The 14343-nt window shown below is 35.1% G+C and overlaps 1 protein-coding gene across 1 annotated transcript in view; it reads left to right on the top strand.

Annotated features, from left to right (window-relative positions):
• Positions 1–2413: 2413 nt before the first annotated feature.
• WNT3 (Wnt family member 3) overlaps positions 2414–14343 on the top strand; it is a gene marked incomplete at its 3' end in the record, with an annotated part of 33907 nt that continues 21977 nt past the window's right edge. The window contains exon 1 of the mRNA XM_083378030.1: positions 2414–2864. Within this exon, the coding sequence (XP_083234156.1) occupies positions 2785–2864 (80 nt within the window). The 5' untranslated portion in view covers positions 2414–2784. The remainder of the gene's footprint in view (positions 2865–14343) is intronic.

Here is a 14343-nt window from a genome sequence, read left to right on the forward strand (position 1 = left end):
CACAGGACAAAGACAAGATATCAGCTCATTACTTTTATTTATAAAAAAATAATCCATCAAATTTAGTGTTCAGCCATATTACGAATTTTTAAATTTCACAAGTTGACACGTACATCATCCAGGCCTTTGAAGATAAATCAGTTGTAATTCCTTATTCCTGTCATGAAAACCATTTGCACAAGTGAAAAGCTTGGATAGCCACCCTATTAGCCTCAGAAAATTAACAAATCTGAAAGGTCCTCATTTCATACAATCCCTTGTTCAGGAGTAAAAACATATTTTTAATCCTTTCTCCCAACCCACTTAATTTCCAGATTACATGCAGGAATTTTCTGTAAAGAGCAATAGTTTGAATGCAGAAAATTGCTTGTATAACAAGCTTGTTTACTTATATATTCAATTATTCATTAGCTTTAAACATTCCCTCTTTCTTTGTTTCCCCACAACAAGCCTGCAAATTAGGCAAACTTGGCTCTTTTATGACTCGTGGACTTCAACTCCCAGAATTCCTGAGCCAGCATAGCCAAGGGAGCTTCTGTGGCTAATAGAGAATTTGGAGCCAAATCTCCTTGATGCTAATACAGCATCTTAAACTTTGTACAAAATTGGCTCTCAGAAAAATATGCTGAGTCTGAAACTGCAGGAAAAGTGGTCATACTTTATCCAAACATACAAATAAGTGGTGATGGAGAATAGTTTTGGTTGAGAATGGAATCCAACTCCTCCCAAGGCAATTTTACTGGTTATGCACCTTCACTGTCTTACAGCTAATATATATATATATATATATATATATATATATATATATATATATATATATATATATATATATATATATATATATATATATATGTTTTTCAACTGAATGTGTTTAATTATTTACTTAAACCATTTCTGCCTCATTTTCTCAAAGCAATTAAAAACAGAAATGAAAAAAGAAATATGCCTATTTCTAAATACATGAATTGTCTGAAAGTCCTTCAGTAGAACCATGAAAGAACAATCACATCCAAAGCATCTCCTATCCTTTTCTAGAGGCAGGCAGGCTTTAGGCTACATGCTTGAAACCAAACATGCAGAGATGGGGCCAGGTAGGCTTCTTCAGGGAATCCATAATTGAAATGCAGTGACAGAGAAGACATTCATGCTATCCACCGAAGCTGACAGAACCAGGACTCCAGATTGTCACTGTCACTTATGAGTGTGACATACTGAACTATTTCTCATAAGCCACAATATTCAGTTCAAAAGCACGTAAAAATGCAAGTAGAAAAATAGGGACCACTACGGTGCGAAGGTAACAGCGTTCCGTGCGCCTTTGGTGTCTAGTCATGCCGGCCACATGACCATGGAGACATCCTTGGACAAGTGCTGGCTCTTCGGCTTTGAAACGGGGTTGGGCACCAGCCCCTAGAGTCGGAAACGACTAGCACGCACGTGCGGGGGAACCTTTACCTTTACCTATATACAGCAAGGTGGTGCGATGATCATTCTCCTTATCTTTTCTACATTATTCTTGCACATATTCATATAGAACATATAAAATCTTTTAAGTTCATCAATGATTTCTCCTGGGTTTGTCCAATGTACATAAATCTTAATCCTGCATTGGCCAAAATATGTAGGTAAAATTACTCTTTTCCTTCTCTTTTAACAATATTATGGTATGCAAATAGCACTAGAATCAGGACAACCAGAAGAACCTTTTGACGTAAATATGTTTTTCCTAATATTTTGCTAATATGTTTTGAAATTTCTCTTACCAAAAGCATATTAATATAGTCAATAGTTCATGTTTAGAATAAATTTTATCATGCGGCTCCCTCCATTAAATATGTGAATGAAAGAATGAGTAAAAAGTTTTATTAAATACTGTCAAAGGACCCAACGTAGCATAGAAACAAGCATACATTTTGACATTTCATGGGAAACAAATTATTATTCAGAAAGTGGTTTCTTCTTGTGAGGGTAAATTAATCTCTCTTGATCCAGCTTGTTGCATCTCAGCCTATAAATATCTGAAGGATTTAAGAAAAATGTTTTAAAAAATAGGTCTTGTTGTGAACTGAGACCATGATGTAAGGTAGGAAATATAGTGCAATTCATATATTAGCTCTTTAACATCAAAAAGCATATACTTAAATGGCTGCAAATTCACATTTTGCACTTGCCATCCAACTGGCAGACAAAAACATAAGGAGCCCTGGGAGGTATACCAATGAAATTCAAGAGATTCCCCATTCCCACCTTACCTTCCAAGCTTAATCATGTCATGGCCATAAACTCTACATCTCATGGAGAGTAAAAAAAAATAGGGGAAAAAACACAAAAGGAATACACTATAAAACTCTCTTTCAAGATTTGCCTATTACTCTCTGTAACAAGCACTACATTGCTGTGTGTGTGTGTGTGGAGAAAGGTTGGGATGACTGACAGCCTTGAACTATAGGCTCATCCCTCACCTTAAGCTGTGCAATCTGATTGGATGCTTCCTGACATCTCCAAAGCACAGCACATTTTAATAGACGGTTTGGTAGTTTGTCAGGGGTGGGTGGGGGAAAAGGTTCAGCGAGATGCATTTCTGACCAGCATAAAATCATTTTTTCACTTCAGGAATATTTCTTGGCTTTGTGGGTGTGTGTATATGTGAGGGGGGAGGGGGGTAGAAAGACCTGTGTTTTTTTCTAGGTGGGATTGTTTTGTTTTGATTTTTTTTTGGTCCTTAAATGTTTTTCTGCAAACTTTGTGGAGAGTGCTCTTCTCCTCAGCACCAAGCCTGGACTAATGGATTACCACCTGCTTGGATTAACTTTAGTTTTTTTCTTCGGTGATACAAAGGTCCTAGCCGGTTACCCTATTTGGTGGTAAGATTTCTTTTCTCCTCATCTCAAACTTTTTGGCAGCTTACTCCTTTTTCCCTACTTCAGTTTATTTGCATTCTCTCTCTTCATCTTGATTCATGTTTCTCATCATTTCGCTTTTTCAGAATTTGTGCAAAGTTCCTACATGCTTGCCTTGCCTTTTTCATTTTGGAAGGGTGATATTAATAGACTTTTTCCTTTAGCTTGAAAAGCATTGGTTCTGCCTCAATCATTTGTGGCATCAGAATAATATATTGGAATATAATTTATAAGCAGCAGGAATTGTAAAGAAAATCAACGAAAGGAATAGAAACATAAAACTACCATCAAGGTTCACTGTTATTAGGAATTTGCCTGCAGATCACAAATGTTTATTTACAGTGCTATGTAAAATGATTCCTCAGATGTGCTCTTTCACTTTAAATTTATTTGCTTAATGATGCCAAATCTGCAGAAAAAATATCAAGAAAACAACCAAGATCTAAGTTTTAACTTCAATTTTTTTCGGAGTGACAACAATTTGACATTTTAATTTCCTGCTTGCTTCATAAAAATCTTGACTCCAATTAATCAAACCAAGAAGATAAAAGCTAAAAATTATTTTGCCAAATATTCATTCCCCTGTATTGGGACATGGTGTGATCTGGGATTTTTTTTTCAGCAAAATCAAAATTCAGGTTATTAGAAATACTTAAGCATTTAGTAATCTAATGTCAATTTTTCCTTTTACTTAATTAAAATATCTCCTTATACTAAAATGTGTTAAACATCAACAGCTTCAATATGAAGTTAATTTAAATATGGCCCTCCACTATCACTTTCTAAGCTTTCCTTTTATGTAAATTTTTCCTTAATTTATTTTTAAATATTATCAAAAGTGGGCTATGAATATAAATTAAAAATTGTTTAGTTTTGAAAAATAAGTTGTGTTGTAAAATTCTGATTCAGATGCCTACTATAAAGAATAAAGAATAAACATGCAGTACATCTAGCAACATTTTTAACCTTGTTTTGTTTGATTATATGAAAACAACTGAGAAAAATTAAATCACAGCAACATCAAAAAATACTTGTATTTTCCTTGCCAAATGGATATGACTCATATATGCAAAGCACAACCAGAATATATCTTCAGGGTAAAAAAGGTTCTCCTGTCAGAATTTAGATTAATCAGATCTCTTTTAGCCCCAGGTTTGATGAAACAAACTTCCTATTAAAGAAGATGTAAACTATTAAGAATCAAATGTTTTATTACAAGTAGAACCATCAAAAAGAATTGATTCAGAGAACTTGGTTTGGTAAACAGAAACTGGTTGTATTGCTTATTTAAAGTTAAGAATTTCAAGTTATAAAGAGAAATCTTGATATTTTGGTAAAATTTTGCTCTTCCAATCATCCTTCTTAATGTAGACAGAAGCACTACAAGAGATCTATTTTCTTCCAGTCTGCTTAATTTTTCCCTTTAACGAAAATCTATTCTTCCAGTAGATATCTTTTGTCTCAAAGAAAAAGGATTAAGCCTGTGGATTTTAAAATACAGACATACATAATTCAACAACAGTATGCACATACGCATATTTTAGGATAATGAAAATTATCTGTAGAATATATGTAAAGCGTCACAACAACTGAGCTGTGCTTTTTGCTTGTATTTTCCAATACTGTATAGAGCAAACGCTGTAATAATTACATTAAAAACAAGGCTCAGAAATGAACAAATGAAAGCATAATTGATAATGAGCTGTAAGTCAGTATATGCATTTCACAGCAATCCTCACACTTTATTTTGTTGCATGATTTCTAACTTCTAGTCATTCAGTTCCCTTCAAATTCAAGTGATTATTTTCGCTTGATGTGAAAGTTTATGTTCCTATATCTTACATTATTCAGCAGGTGAATTTATTCAAGTTTCTCGCAAATGCTCAGTTCCTCTTCAGGATAATTCCAGGCTAAAAAGATAGTCAGTAAATAATCATTTAACATACAATCATAAAAATTAATAGATCAATAACCATGCATCTATTTTGCACGAATAAGTCCAAGTGCCTAAAAATATCAATGTATTGGTTTTATTAATGTATAGCGGGAGGAGAAATTGTCAGTCAGAAAATGTGGGGCAGCAATCAACTTTCACATATAAAAAATGGGAAAGTCATAATTTACTTCTGGATTACAAAATAATTCAGCATTTTAAAAAACAAGATTTAGAATTCTTCAAACTAAACAGTCTATCCAGAGAAATTAATTTTGATCACCTAGAGTCTAGACTTATCTTGAGTCAGTATCTATCCAATCTGATTGAGCCGTAGATCTGAAATCCAAGGTGCAGAAGACAATGAGGAAGCTAGTTAGGGACCTAATGCTGGGAATCAAAAATGAATATATTCAAAAGTGTGAAAAAGGCAAGTTGCATAGTTTCAAATTGCCTGGAACTTGGGGGGGGGGGGAAGGAGGCAAAAAAATGTAGTTCTGTATAGTAATACTGTAGCACTATTAAATTTAGCCAACTGTAGAGCACAAATGTATAAAACCAGACAAAAAAATGTGATCCTCAGACAAGAGAATATGTATTTTTCTCCAGCACTGTGTAGCTCATCATCTCAGGTTGTCATGACAGCTGTGTACACTGTTATATAGTCACATATTAGAAGAACTGGATAATTGGATAAGGGTGAGCTGGCTGCATTTGACCCAAGCAGATATTAGGTATGATAGGTTTTTCCTGGGCATATGAGAAGACAATGGCCAGCATAGAAGTAAATTCTTAAATATCTACGGAGATTCTCAGGTCATGGTTGTCCCAAAGGTTCTTTTCAAAACACAACTGGACTTCCTTTGTTTTTTCCTTGAAGACATTTTGCTTTTCGTCCAAGAAACTGAAGAACTGAAGAAGCTTCTTGGATGAGAAGTGAAATATCATCAAGGAGAAAACAAAGGAAGTTCAATTGCCTCTTGAAAAGCATTTTTGGGTCAATTCTTAGATCCAAGACTAAAAGTGCTGCCATATATAGGATTTAAATTGTGTCCACAAAAATTAAGATACAAGTGGAAAAGCTATACTGGCTTAGATTTCTATATTTGACCCCACCTTACTAGTATTCGCACTTGTGGAAAAGTACTTCTCCAATATGATCTTCAATCTGCCAGGACCACTCTTGGAAATCTAAAAAACATTCACCTCTGGCTGACCTTTAAATCACATCCCTTCTATGTTTGCTTTAAAAAAAAATGAAAAAGAGAGGCATCTACTGTATAGTTGAATTCAGATGCTAGTTTCTCCAAAACCTCTCTGGTTTTCAACAGAATGATCTTTACATTGTTTGCTTTTTGTACAATCAAGCTCATACCTTATAGAAATCAAACTTATAATTCAAGAAAATAGGGAGAGGAGCCTCATCATTAGGATAGGTGGTAGCATTCTTATTTGATTAAAAAAGGGGGCAAGAAATGGGAAAAGTCGAAATTTAGAATTGTATCAAATACAATGATTGTGATTTTTTTTCCTTTGTAAATCACGCTTTGGAACTGTGTGTATATATATATATATATATATATATATATATATATATGCATTTCTGACTCCTTAGTCGTCCTCAGTCAGCTATACCCTTCTGAGGACGACTAAGGAGTCAGAAATGCATCTCAGTTTCCCTTTAATTCTTTGTTAGTAATTTACACAAATATATGAATTGTCCGGTGTGACTACTGCCTGTTTGATAGCCTTCAAGATAGGCTGAAAACAGGAAATAAAGATTTGCCCCATGTTTGGGGCCTAGTAAGGTAATCTAAATAGTTAACATTTGAAATATATATATATATATATATATATATATATATATATATATATATATATATATATATATATATATATATATATATATATATATATATATATTTCACTGAATTTTATACAGTTTGAAAAGCTTCTGAGAATGCTGCAATATGTGTACAAACCACAGAAAGTGCAATAATCTTTTCAGCCTGGGTTCTGGTCCCTGCAGAGGGCTGCTTTCTTTCTAGAGCTCTGATGGACCTGGAGATGGATTTGCCTCTTCAAAGTGATGTAGTCCAGGACTAATATAACCAGGGGTTGAATGGAGAAGAATAACAGAATGCCCTGGACCACCTACACAATTCTACTGAACATTCCTCAGTTTATAATGCAACACTTGGTCTTCTTTAGAAAGCATCCTTGAAACCCAGGAGGTAAGGTCACCCAAAATACAGGAATGCCATAGGAATTGTGGAGGGCTTGGGAATTATTTTTTAACTTCATTGGCATCTGGAGGGGGGAAAAATGGATTGCAGTAAGAACACATGACCAGCTTCCTAGTGATAGGAGAAAGTACACAGTTTGGATCTACTAAGCCGTTACAAGAAACTACAATGTACCGTAGTTTGTTTGATTTGGTCCTGGAAAGTTATATGAATGGTATCATGTCATATTAATCACTATTTCTGAACTAATTCTAGTACTTACATCCTTCCACTGAAATCAGACTTTCCCTGCCTGTCAAATGTGACACAATGCCATCTTGGTGGTTGGGAAGGCAACACTACTTTAACAGCTGAATTTCATCTTTAACATTTTGCCTCCTGGCTTCAGATATTGACAACTGATATTGCCAAAAGCCCATTGGCAGGTTGGCTGCCAGCCAATGGGTAAACAGCAATTGAGTCTAACCAGTGAGATGAGCCATAATTACATCTATGCATATCCAAAATCAGCATCAGTAACATTTAAATTCCAGATGGTGCAAATGAATTTGGAAATTAGATCTGTCAAGGAAGAAAGTGCAGAGATGATTAAATGGGACAAAGCTCATACTCTTGAGCTGAATCATGGCAGTAGAACATTCACCATAGCTAAAGATCAGACAACCTGATCAACTCGCCAGTCTACAGAAACTGACCGTTAGAGTGTCCTTTCTCGAGATGACTCCCTCTATATATGCCGAATTACAATATCCATCATTCTCAGCCCACAAGGCATTATCCCTTCTGAATATTGATAATCAGTGCTGTAATTCAATACTTAGAAATAGGTTGAGAAATACTGTATTAGATGCAACTCCATGGCATTTTCTGGTCTCACTTTAAAGAAAGGCTTGGATAAGTAAAATAAATCTGTAAAATAAGTAATCTGATAAGTAAAATAAAATCTGTCCAATGATTGTGTGGAAAATGTAGAGGTTTTTCAAAGGCAAGGAGAAAAGCATTTGCACATTCTCAAAGATATTATTCCATCTCACCTATTAAGCAAATTAAACTCTCCTCTTTTTTGTAACCTTTGTCCTCTTTTAGCCTTTTCATATTTCAAAATTTATCCCATTTAAGTGAACATAATAAATGAAATCAGTTGGAAATTCTTCTGTAAGATTTCAAGAGACAAAGTAAGACATTTGGCAAAATTCTGGAATCAATAAATTACAACAGCATTTATAACATTATCCCCCATAGTTTCCCTGGGAAAGATATCTACTATGTAATGAATGGATATCTCTCTTCCTTTGTTTTTTAAACAGACATTTCTGAAATTTTCCATCAGGCTAGCTAAAATCTTAGAAATTGCCAATACTGTATATATTAATAATTACCGTGTTTCTAACATTTCCTATGATGGAAATCTACATGTTTACATGAATAGTACAGCATAAAATGTTTAAGACTGCTTATTATTTGTTTAGTTATCTACATGTAACTCATTTACATAAAGTTTCTTAAATGATGTCCTCATAAGCTTTGAAGGAAGAGCACTGCTGGATAATTAATCAATTATCTTCTCTGTACATAAAATGAAACACTCTGAATTCAAATATGACATTTCTATTTGGCTTCCTCTTCCACAAAGGTTTTTCTCATGAAATGGATTTCCTCGTTAGCATTTACATATGGCTTGGTTTTTATAAAGGAGTAGTTACAGGACTGCTTAATGTCCATGGATGTTTGTTCTCAAGATGTGTAATTTCAGATTTTTTTAATCATTCAATTTAGGCTTGTGATTAGAAGTTTTTAAACTAAAATCTTGGATGCCCTCAAACAGTATTAAGAGTCAGGTATGTTCTTGAATTAAGGCACAATTGGATAAATTTTGGTTAATTTCTATTCCCCTGCTTCCATCACAATTCAGGAAATAAAATTTACCTCAATTTTCCTTTGGGGCATTAGAGACAAATTTAAAACAGTCCATCTCACAGATACTGTTAACAACACCTTTGGATAAACATTTCTGATGCAGTTTATACCACATATAAAGCAAATATAGGATAAATAAAACAAATTAAAATTAGTATAAATAACAGGCAGTTAGATGTTAAAAGTTATATAAAACAAATGACAGATTTATTTAAATGTGAAAGGCAGGGAAAAATGGACAATCCAATATCTGAATTTTACTCATATTCAAATTGGCCGAAAAGGAAGATTTAAAAAGTGTTTTTTTTTCTTTTCTTTCTGGAATTCAGTTCGACTGTTCATTCTTAGGAGTGAAAGGTTCTCGTCCAGAGAAGCGGAGAACTAACTATAACTAGCCTCCTTATTACTTTGGGAACTATTAGGGACAAACTTTAGGTCTCCGTGGAATTCGAGGCAATTAAAATTTACTCCCTACTCTTGTTCTATTAAAGTATGTTTAAAAAGGTCCAGAGGCCAAGCAAAAATTAACTGACACCTTAGTTTTTAAATTACGGATTCCCGCTCGCTCAAACCTATGATTCGATTGCAACAAATTCTGTATTTTACCCACCTGGTTGCCATATTTTGAAAACATTGTGAACACATGCCTTCTTGGACGTGGGCTTTACAAGTTAAGACTACAGTCTTCCACACCCTTGTGAGTTCAGATCGATCGATACGATTGCACCATCCCTGTAGATTTTTTTTTTTTTTAAAAAAAAGTCGGTTTCGAATGTGGTAATTGTTTGCCGACACTTGGAGTCATTTGCTCCCTGTGAAGTAAGAAACGCTTGTGCTAGGAATTAGGAAAACAGGCTGGCTAGTCGCGAGGGAAAAGCGAGGCACGGCTGATGAACCTTGGAAGCCGCTCAGGGCTGGCGGAAGGTGCGAAGGGAATTAACTTTCTGGAATGCAGCTGCTAATGTACAGTAAGGAAAGAGAGCTCCCGACATAAAAGCTCCAGGCGGATCTGATAAAAGATGACAAGGCTTCTGAAAAATGTTTAAACCTGTTCCCCTTCCCCTCCTCTCCTTTCTTTGGGCCACGACAGGGGAGGAAGCTAATGTACTCTTAGCATTAAAGCCGATTAGGACAGGCCAACACACTCAGAGTAGGAAACAAGACGTGACTCCAACAGGAAAATAATGAAACACTTTTAAAACCCATCCTGATACTTCTAATGGACCACCGAGATTATTATTAAAACAAAACGTTGCAGTTCTAGGTGCTTGATGGGATTTAGATTTCTCAGACTAAGGAATTCTCTTCTTAAGGGCATTAGGCATGTAAAGGGGGGAATCTTCTCCATTTCAGCATCTCCTTTGATGCAGATTTAGCAACATGAATTATTTAGGAAAACAGACAGATTAGCAGTTAAGATCACAAGCAAATGAACTGATAAAAGGTAAACTGCTGTGACTTAACTTGATATTTCTGCAATGGTGTATTTTATTTTTCCCCTTTTATTTACAAAAGTGCTGAGATAATCAAACAAAACCAACAATCCTCATACATGCATTTGCAATCTAATATATGTAAGAAAAAAAGTAGAGAAATGTTGAAAAAAATAATCTCTCTAGACAAACCAGGACCCATTACAACATTTTATTACCTTTGATACTACCTTTGACTAGGGTTAATTATGGAGTTGTTTGGTTTTCATTTACTGTGCTGTATGAACAATCATTGTTTGTAGAATACATCTTACAGCTTTATGTGAAGAGCATTGGGGCTTGTTTAACCTATTTTGGTTACAGAAATTGGCTTAGTATTATACAGAATCTATTTTCACTTAGTTCAGATGTTGAACTGATAAACCTGAACTCACTGGAAGAGTTAAAGGATATAGCCAAGATATGATTAATCATGAATAATCATGCTTTTAGCCTACCTAATCATCTGAGTTCATATAACCAATTGAACCAACACAGTATTGCACAAATTACTAAAAAAACAGCTGGACAATTTATGATTGAGTGTATCATGAGCCCTCTGTCTTTTTGTGAGGTATACTTTGCTCTGTGCTACTCACTGATTAAAACTCAAGCTTTGATTAGAAAGAAAAGAATGAAGCTTAAGCTATTGCAACTCATTCATATCAAAGTAACTGCAAGATAAGATAACATGTTGTAAGTAATGAAAATAAGAAGGAAAAAATATCTGATTCTGAAGAAGCCAAGCATTAAATTCAAGGACACACATCCCACAATATAATAAATTAAAGAGATTGGGGAACAGCTGTATTTTCCTTCCCTTCACCCTCCTTGGACATTGATGATCTCCTTTACAAAATGAAGTGAGGCAAGGAAGATTACTGGAGGAGGGAGGAACAGCTTCAACTCATACTTGGAGTCTCTAATGTTTACTGTAGAGGAGTTGAATATTTTCCTCTGGTAACATCCTTGCTGGAATCTGCACAGTTGACACTCACCACCAATCCACTTGACCCTTTGGCAAGGATTGGGAGGGATGTTGGTAAGAGAGAAGGAATGAGGATTTTTTCCCCCCTGTAGCTTCCTTTACTTGGGATCCAAGGCCAAGGTTATAGACTGATATATAAGTCATATGCTTCTCATTAATTTCATGGTACAGATTTCACTTTTACTTTTAATGTGAGACAATAAAGATGATGGCTGGGTTTACATACTGCTATAAGTCATAATTGTTTGGTTTGTGCTTAGCATGATATTTCAAGCCAACCATTGATATATGGTTTACTTTCTAGAGTGAATTCAGCCACTTGTGGCTTGTTTAACCAACAATAATGCAACGTGTGAATTTAATAGGGTTTTATGATTTGAGGCTGCCCTACATCAAGTGAAATGATGAGTGTGAGTAGAATGGAATTAACCTATCCTTACATTACTATAGAGATCCCCTTTGACTGAGATGTTATGATATAATGGTGTTCCTGAATATTTTAAGTACATATACTGTACTGATTTGGCCATTGGCATCTTTTAATTTATATGAAACTAATATTTTAATTAAAGTAGCATTAAAATATTTTAATGACATAAAACAATATTGGTGCTTGAACCAGATTCAGAGATAAGGGCAGAGTTTTGAACAATATTTCTCAGTCTCCTAAACACTTCACAGTGATTCACCTCTAGCAGATTTTTTTACATTAAAATAATGTCATTAAGTATTACAATTGTAGAGATAAAACTACAAAAAAGAAAAAAGAATAACTTCCCCATTCATCTCAAAAAAGACGAATGGGCAAGTTATTTAATTCTTTAATTGTAATCTTTGCAAGTGAACCTTGACTTACAACCACAACTGAGGGCAGAATTTCCTTTGCTGACAAGACAGTTGTTAAGTGAATCATATCTGATTTTATGAATCATGTAATTGTTAAGCAAATCTGTCTTCCCCCATTGATTTGCTTGTTGAAAGCTGTCTGGGAATGGTAATCACTTGACTCCAGGATGCTACAATGGTCATAAATACGTGCTGATAGGCAAGCAACTGTATTTTGATTATGTGACTGTGGAGATGCTGTGATGGTTGTAAGTGCAAAGATCCATCAGCCACTTTTTTAGTGCCACTGTAGTTTTGAACAGCTTCTAAACAAATGATTGTAAGTTAAGAACTACCTGTATTTCCTTTTAGCTCCCTCTCATGACCAACCTTCAAAGTTCCATCCTAACATGTCCCCCCCCCCGAATTCCAAACATAAGCCATTTTCCCACTGGAAGAATTTATTCAGTTATTTTCAAAATCTCATTTCAGATCCATCTAGATTCTTAGTCCATTTATAATTTTCCAGAAACAATACTCTAACCATCCTTTAATAGTTTAGTCGTCAAAATTGCTAAGTCTTTAAAGTTGCACTTAAAATTTCTTGTGGTAGGGATTGAAAACAAACTCACCCAAAGAATACCATCAAATTTGCCATTATGGAGATCTTTAATATTTGAAAAACAGTTTTAAAAAAAGTGATTCCAAGAGTGATTTAAAAATGAGACTCAGCCAAGCTTTGTATCCATTATGATTGTGGGTATAGAATTTTCAGTTGCTCCATTCCCCAGCTGAGCACAAAAAACACAGTTCCTGTTGTCTGCTTGCAAGGAGCAGCTGTCTGGAGTACATGGAGGCATTCCCACCCTCTCTCCTTTGCTTTCTATTTTCTCTGGAGAGATCTCAATGGCTAGGATCTTTGCCATAATGCCATCCCTGTTCCTTCAGGGACATCTAGCTTGCTGTGCACTCACTGGAAGTCATCTCTGGCAAATACTGCTGAGGTTCACACATTAAGCTTCTCTTTGCCAATAAGTAATTTGTTTTTTGTTCAGACAAATCCAGCCAATTCAACATTTTTCAACCATCCATTTATTAAGTAAACTGTGGTTTAGCATGATGTTATGTAGTCAGGCAGTTTGTAAATCCAACACTAGATAGATTATGTATGAATGCAGACCATGATCTAGTTTGCTTGACACACTGAAGCATATTATGACTGTTCCAGCATGGCATTCAAAACTGAACCATGGCTTCAGTTGTGATTAGGTTAATTACACTGTCTTTATCCATGGTACTGATTGTTATTTGAATACATGCTCTGGGGAAAAAATCAATTTGTGACTATCTTTTCTAGGCTGTAAGAAGGCAAAAGGGAGCTACTGCCCACTGCTGACAACAGTTTTGTTGTTGTTGTTGTTTTATGTGGCATGGACACACAAATAAAAATAAATGCCAAACAATTGCCCAGATCTCATGGGGCACTATTGGTTTATTTGCTTTTTAATTACTCAGTATTTTAAAACAAGCTGATATACTCACAGATCTGAAGGCTGACTGGCCTATTTTGTCATAGTTACGTGCTTTCTCTATGCAAGTTGGATTCTTCCATTCACAGTGTTTTCTCATGAGTGCACCTTGGTGTCAGATCTTTATTCAGCCAAGAGTGCTGAACAATCTGAATAAAGAACTGGAATTCTTTCATCCCAAACTAATTATTGGATTACATGTATCATGCAACTCCTGAGCAGAGTAATGTGAATGGGTTCACATATTGTATTAATCTTAAATATATTTGGATCAGTTTTAGCTTAGTTAAGTTGTGCAAAGACCTAAGTGGCATTTGCTTAATATTTGTGTATACTTGTTTATAGGATAGATGCAGAATAACAGAGTTGGAAAGGGATCTTGGGGGTCTTCTAGTCCAACCCACTCCTTAAGCAGGAAACCCAATAACATTTCAGACAAATGGTTGTCTTATATCTTCTTAAAAACTTCCAGTGTTGGAGCACCCACAACTTCTGGAGGCAAATAGTTGCACTGATTAATTGTTCTAACTGTC

Source organism: Vipera ursinii (genome assembly GCF_947247035.1).
Source record: "Vipera ursinii genome assembly, chromosome: Z".
In the NCBI taxonomy this organism is placed as follows: domain Eukaryota; kingdom Metazoa; phylum Chordata; class Lepidosauria; order Squamata; family Viperidae; genus Vipera; species Vipera ursinii.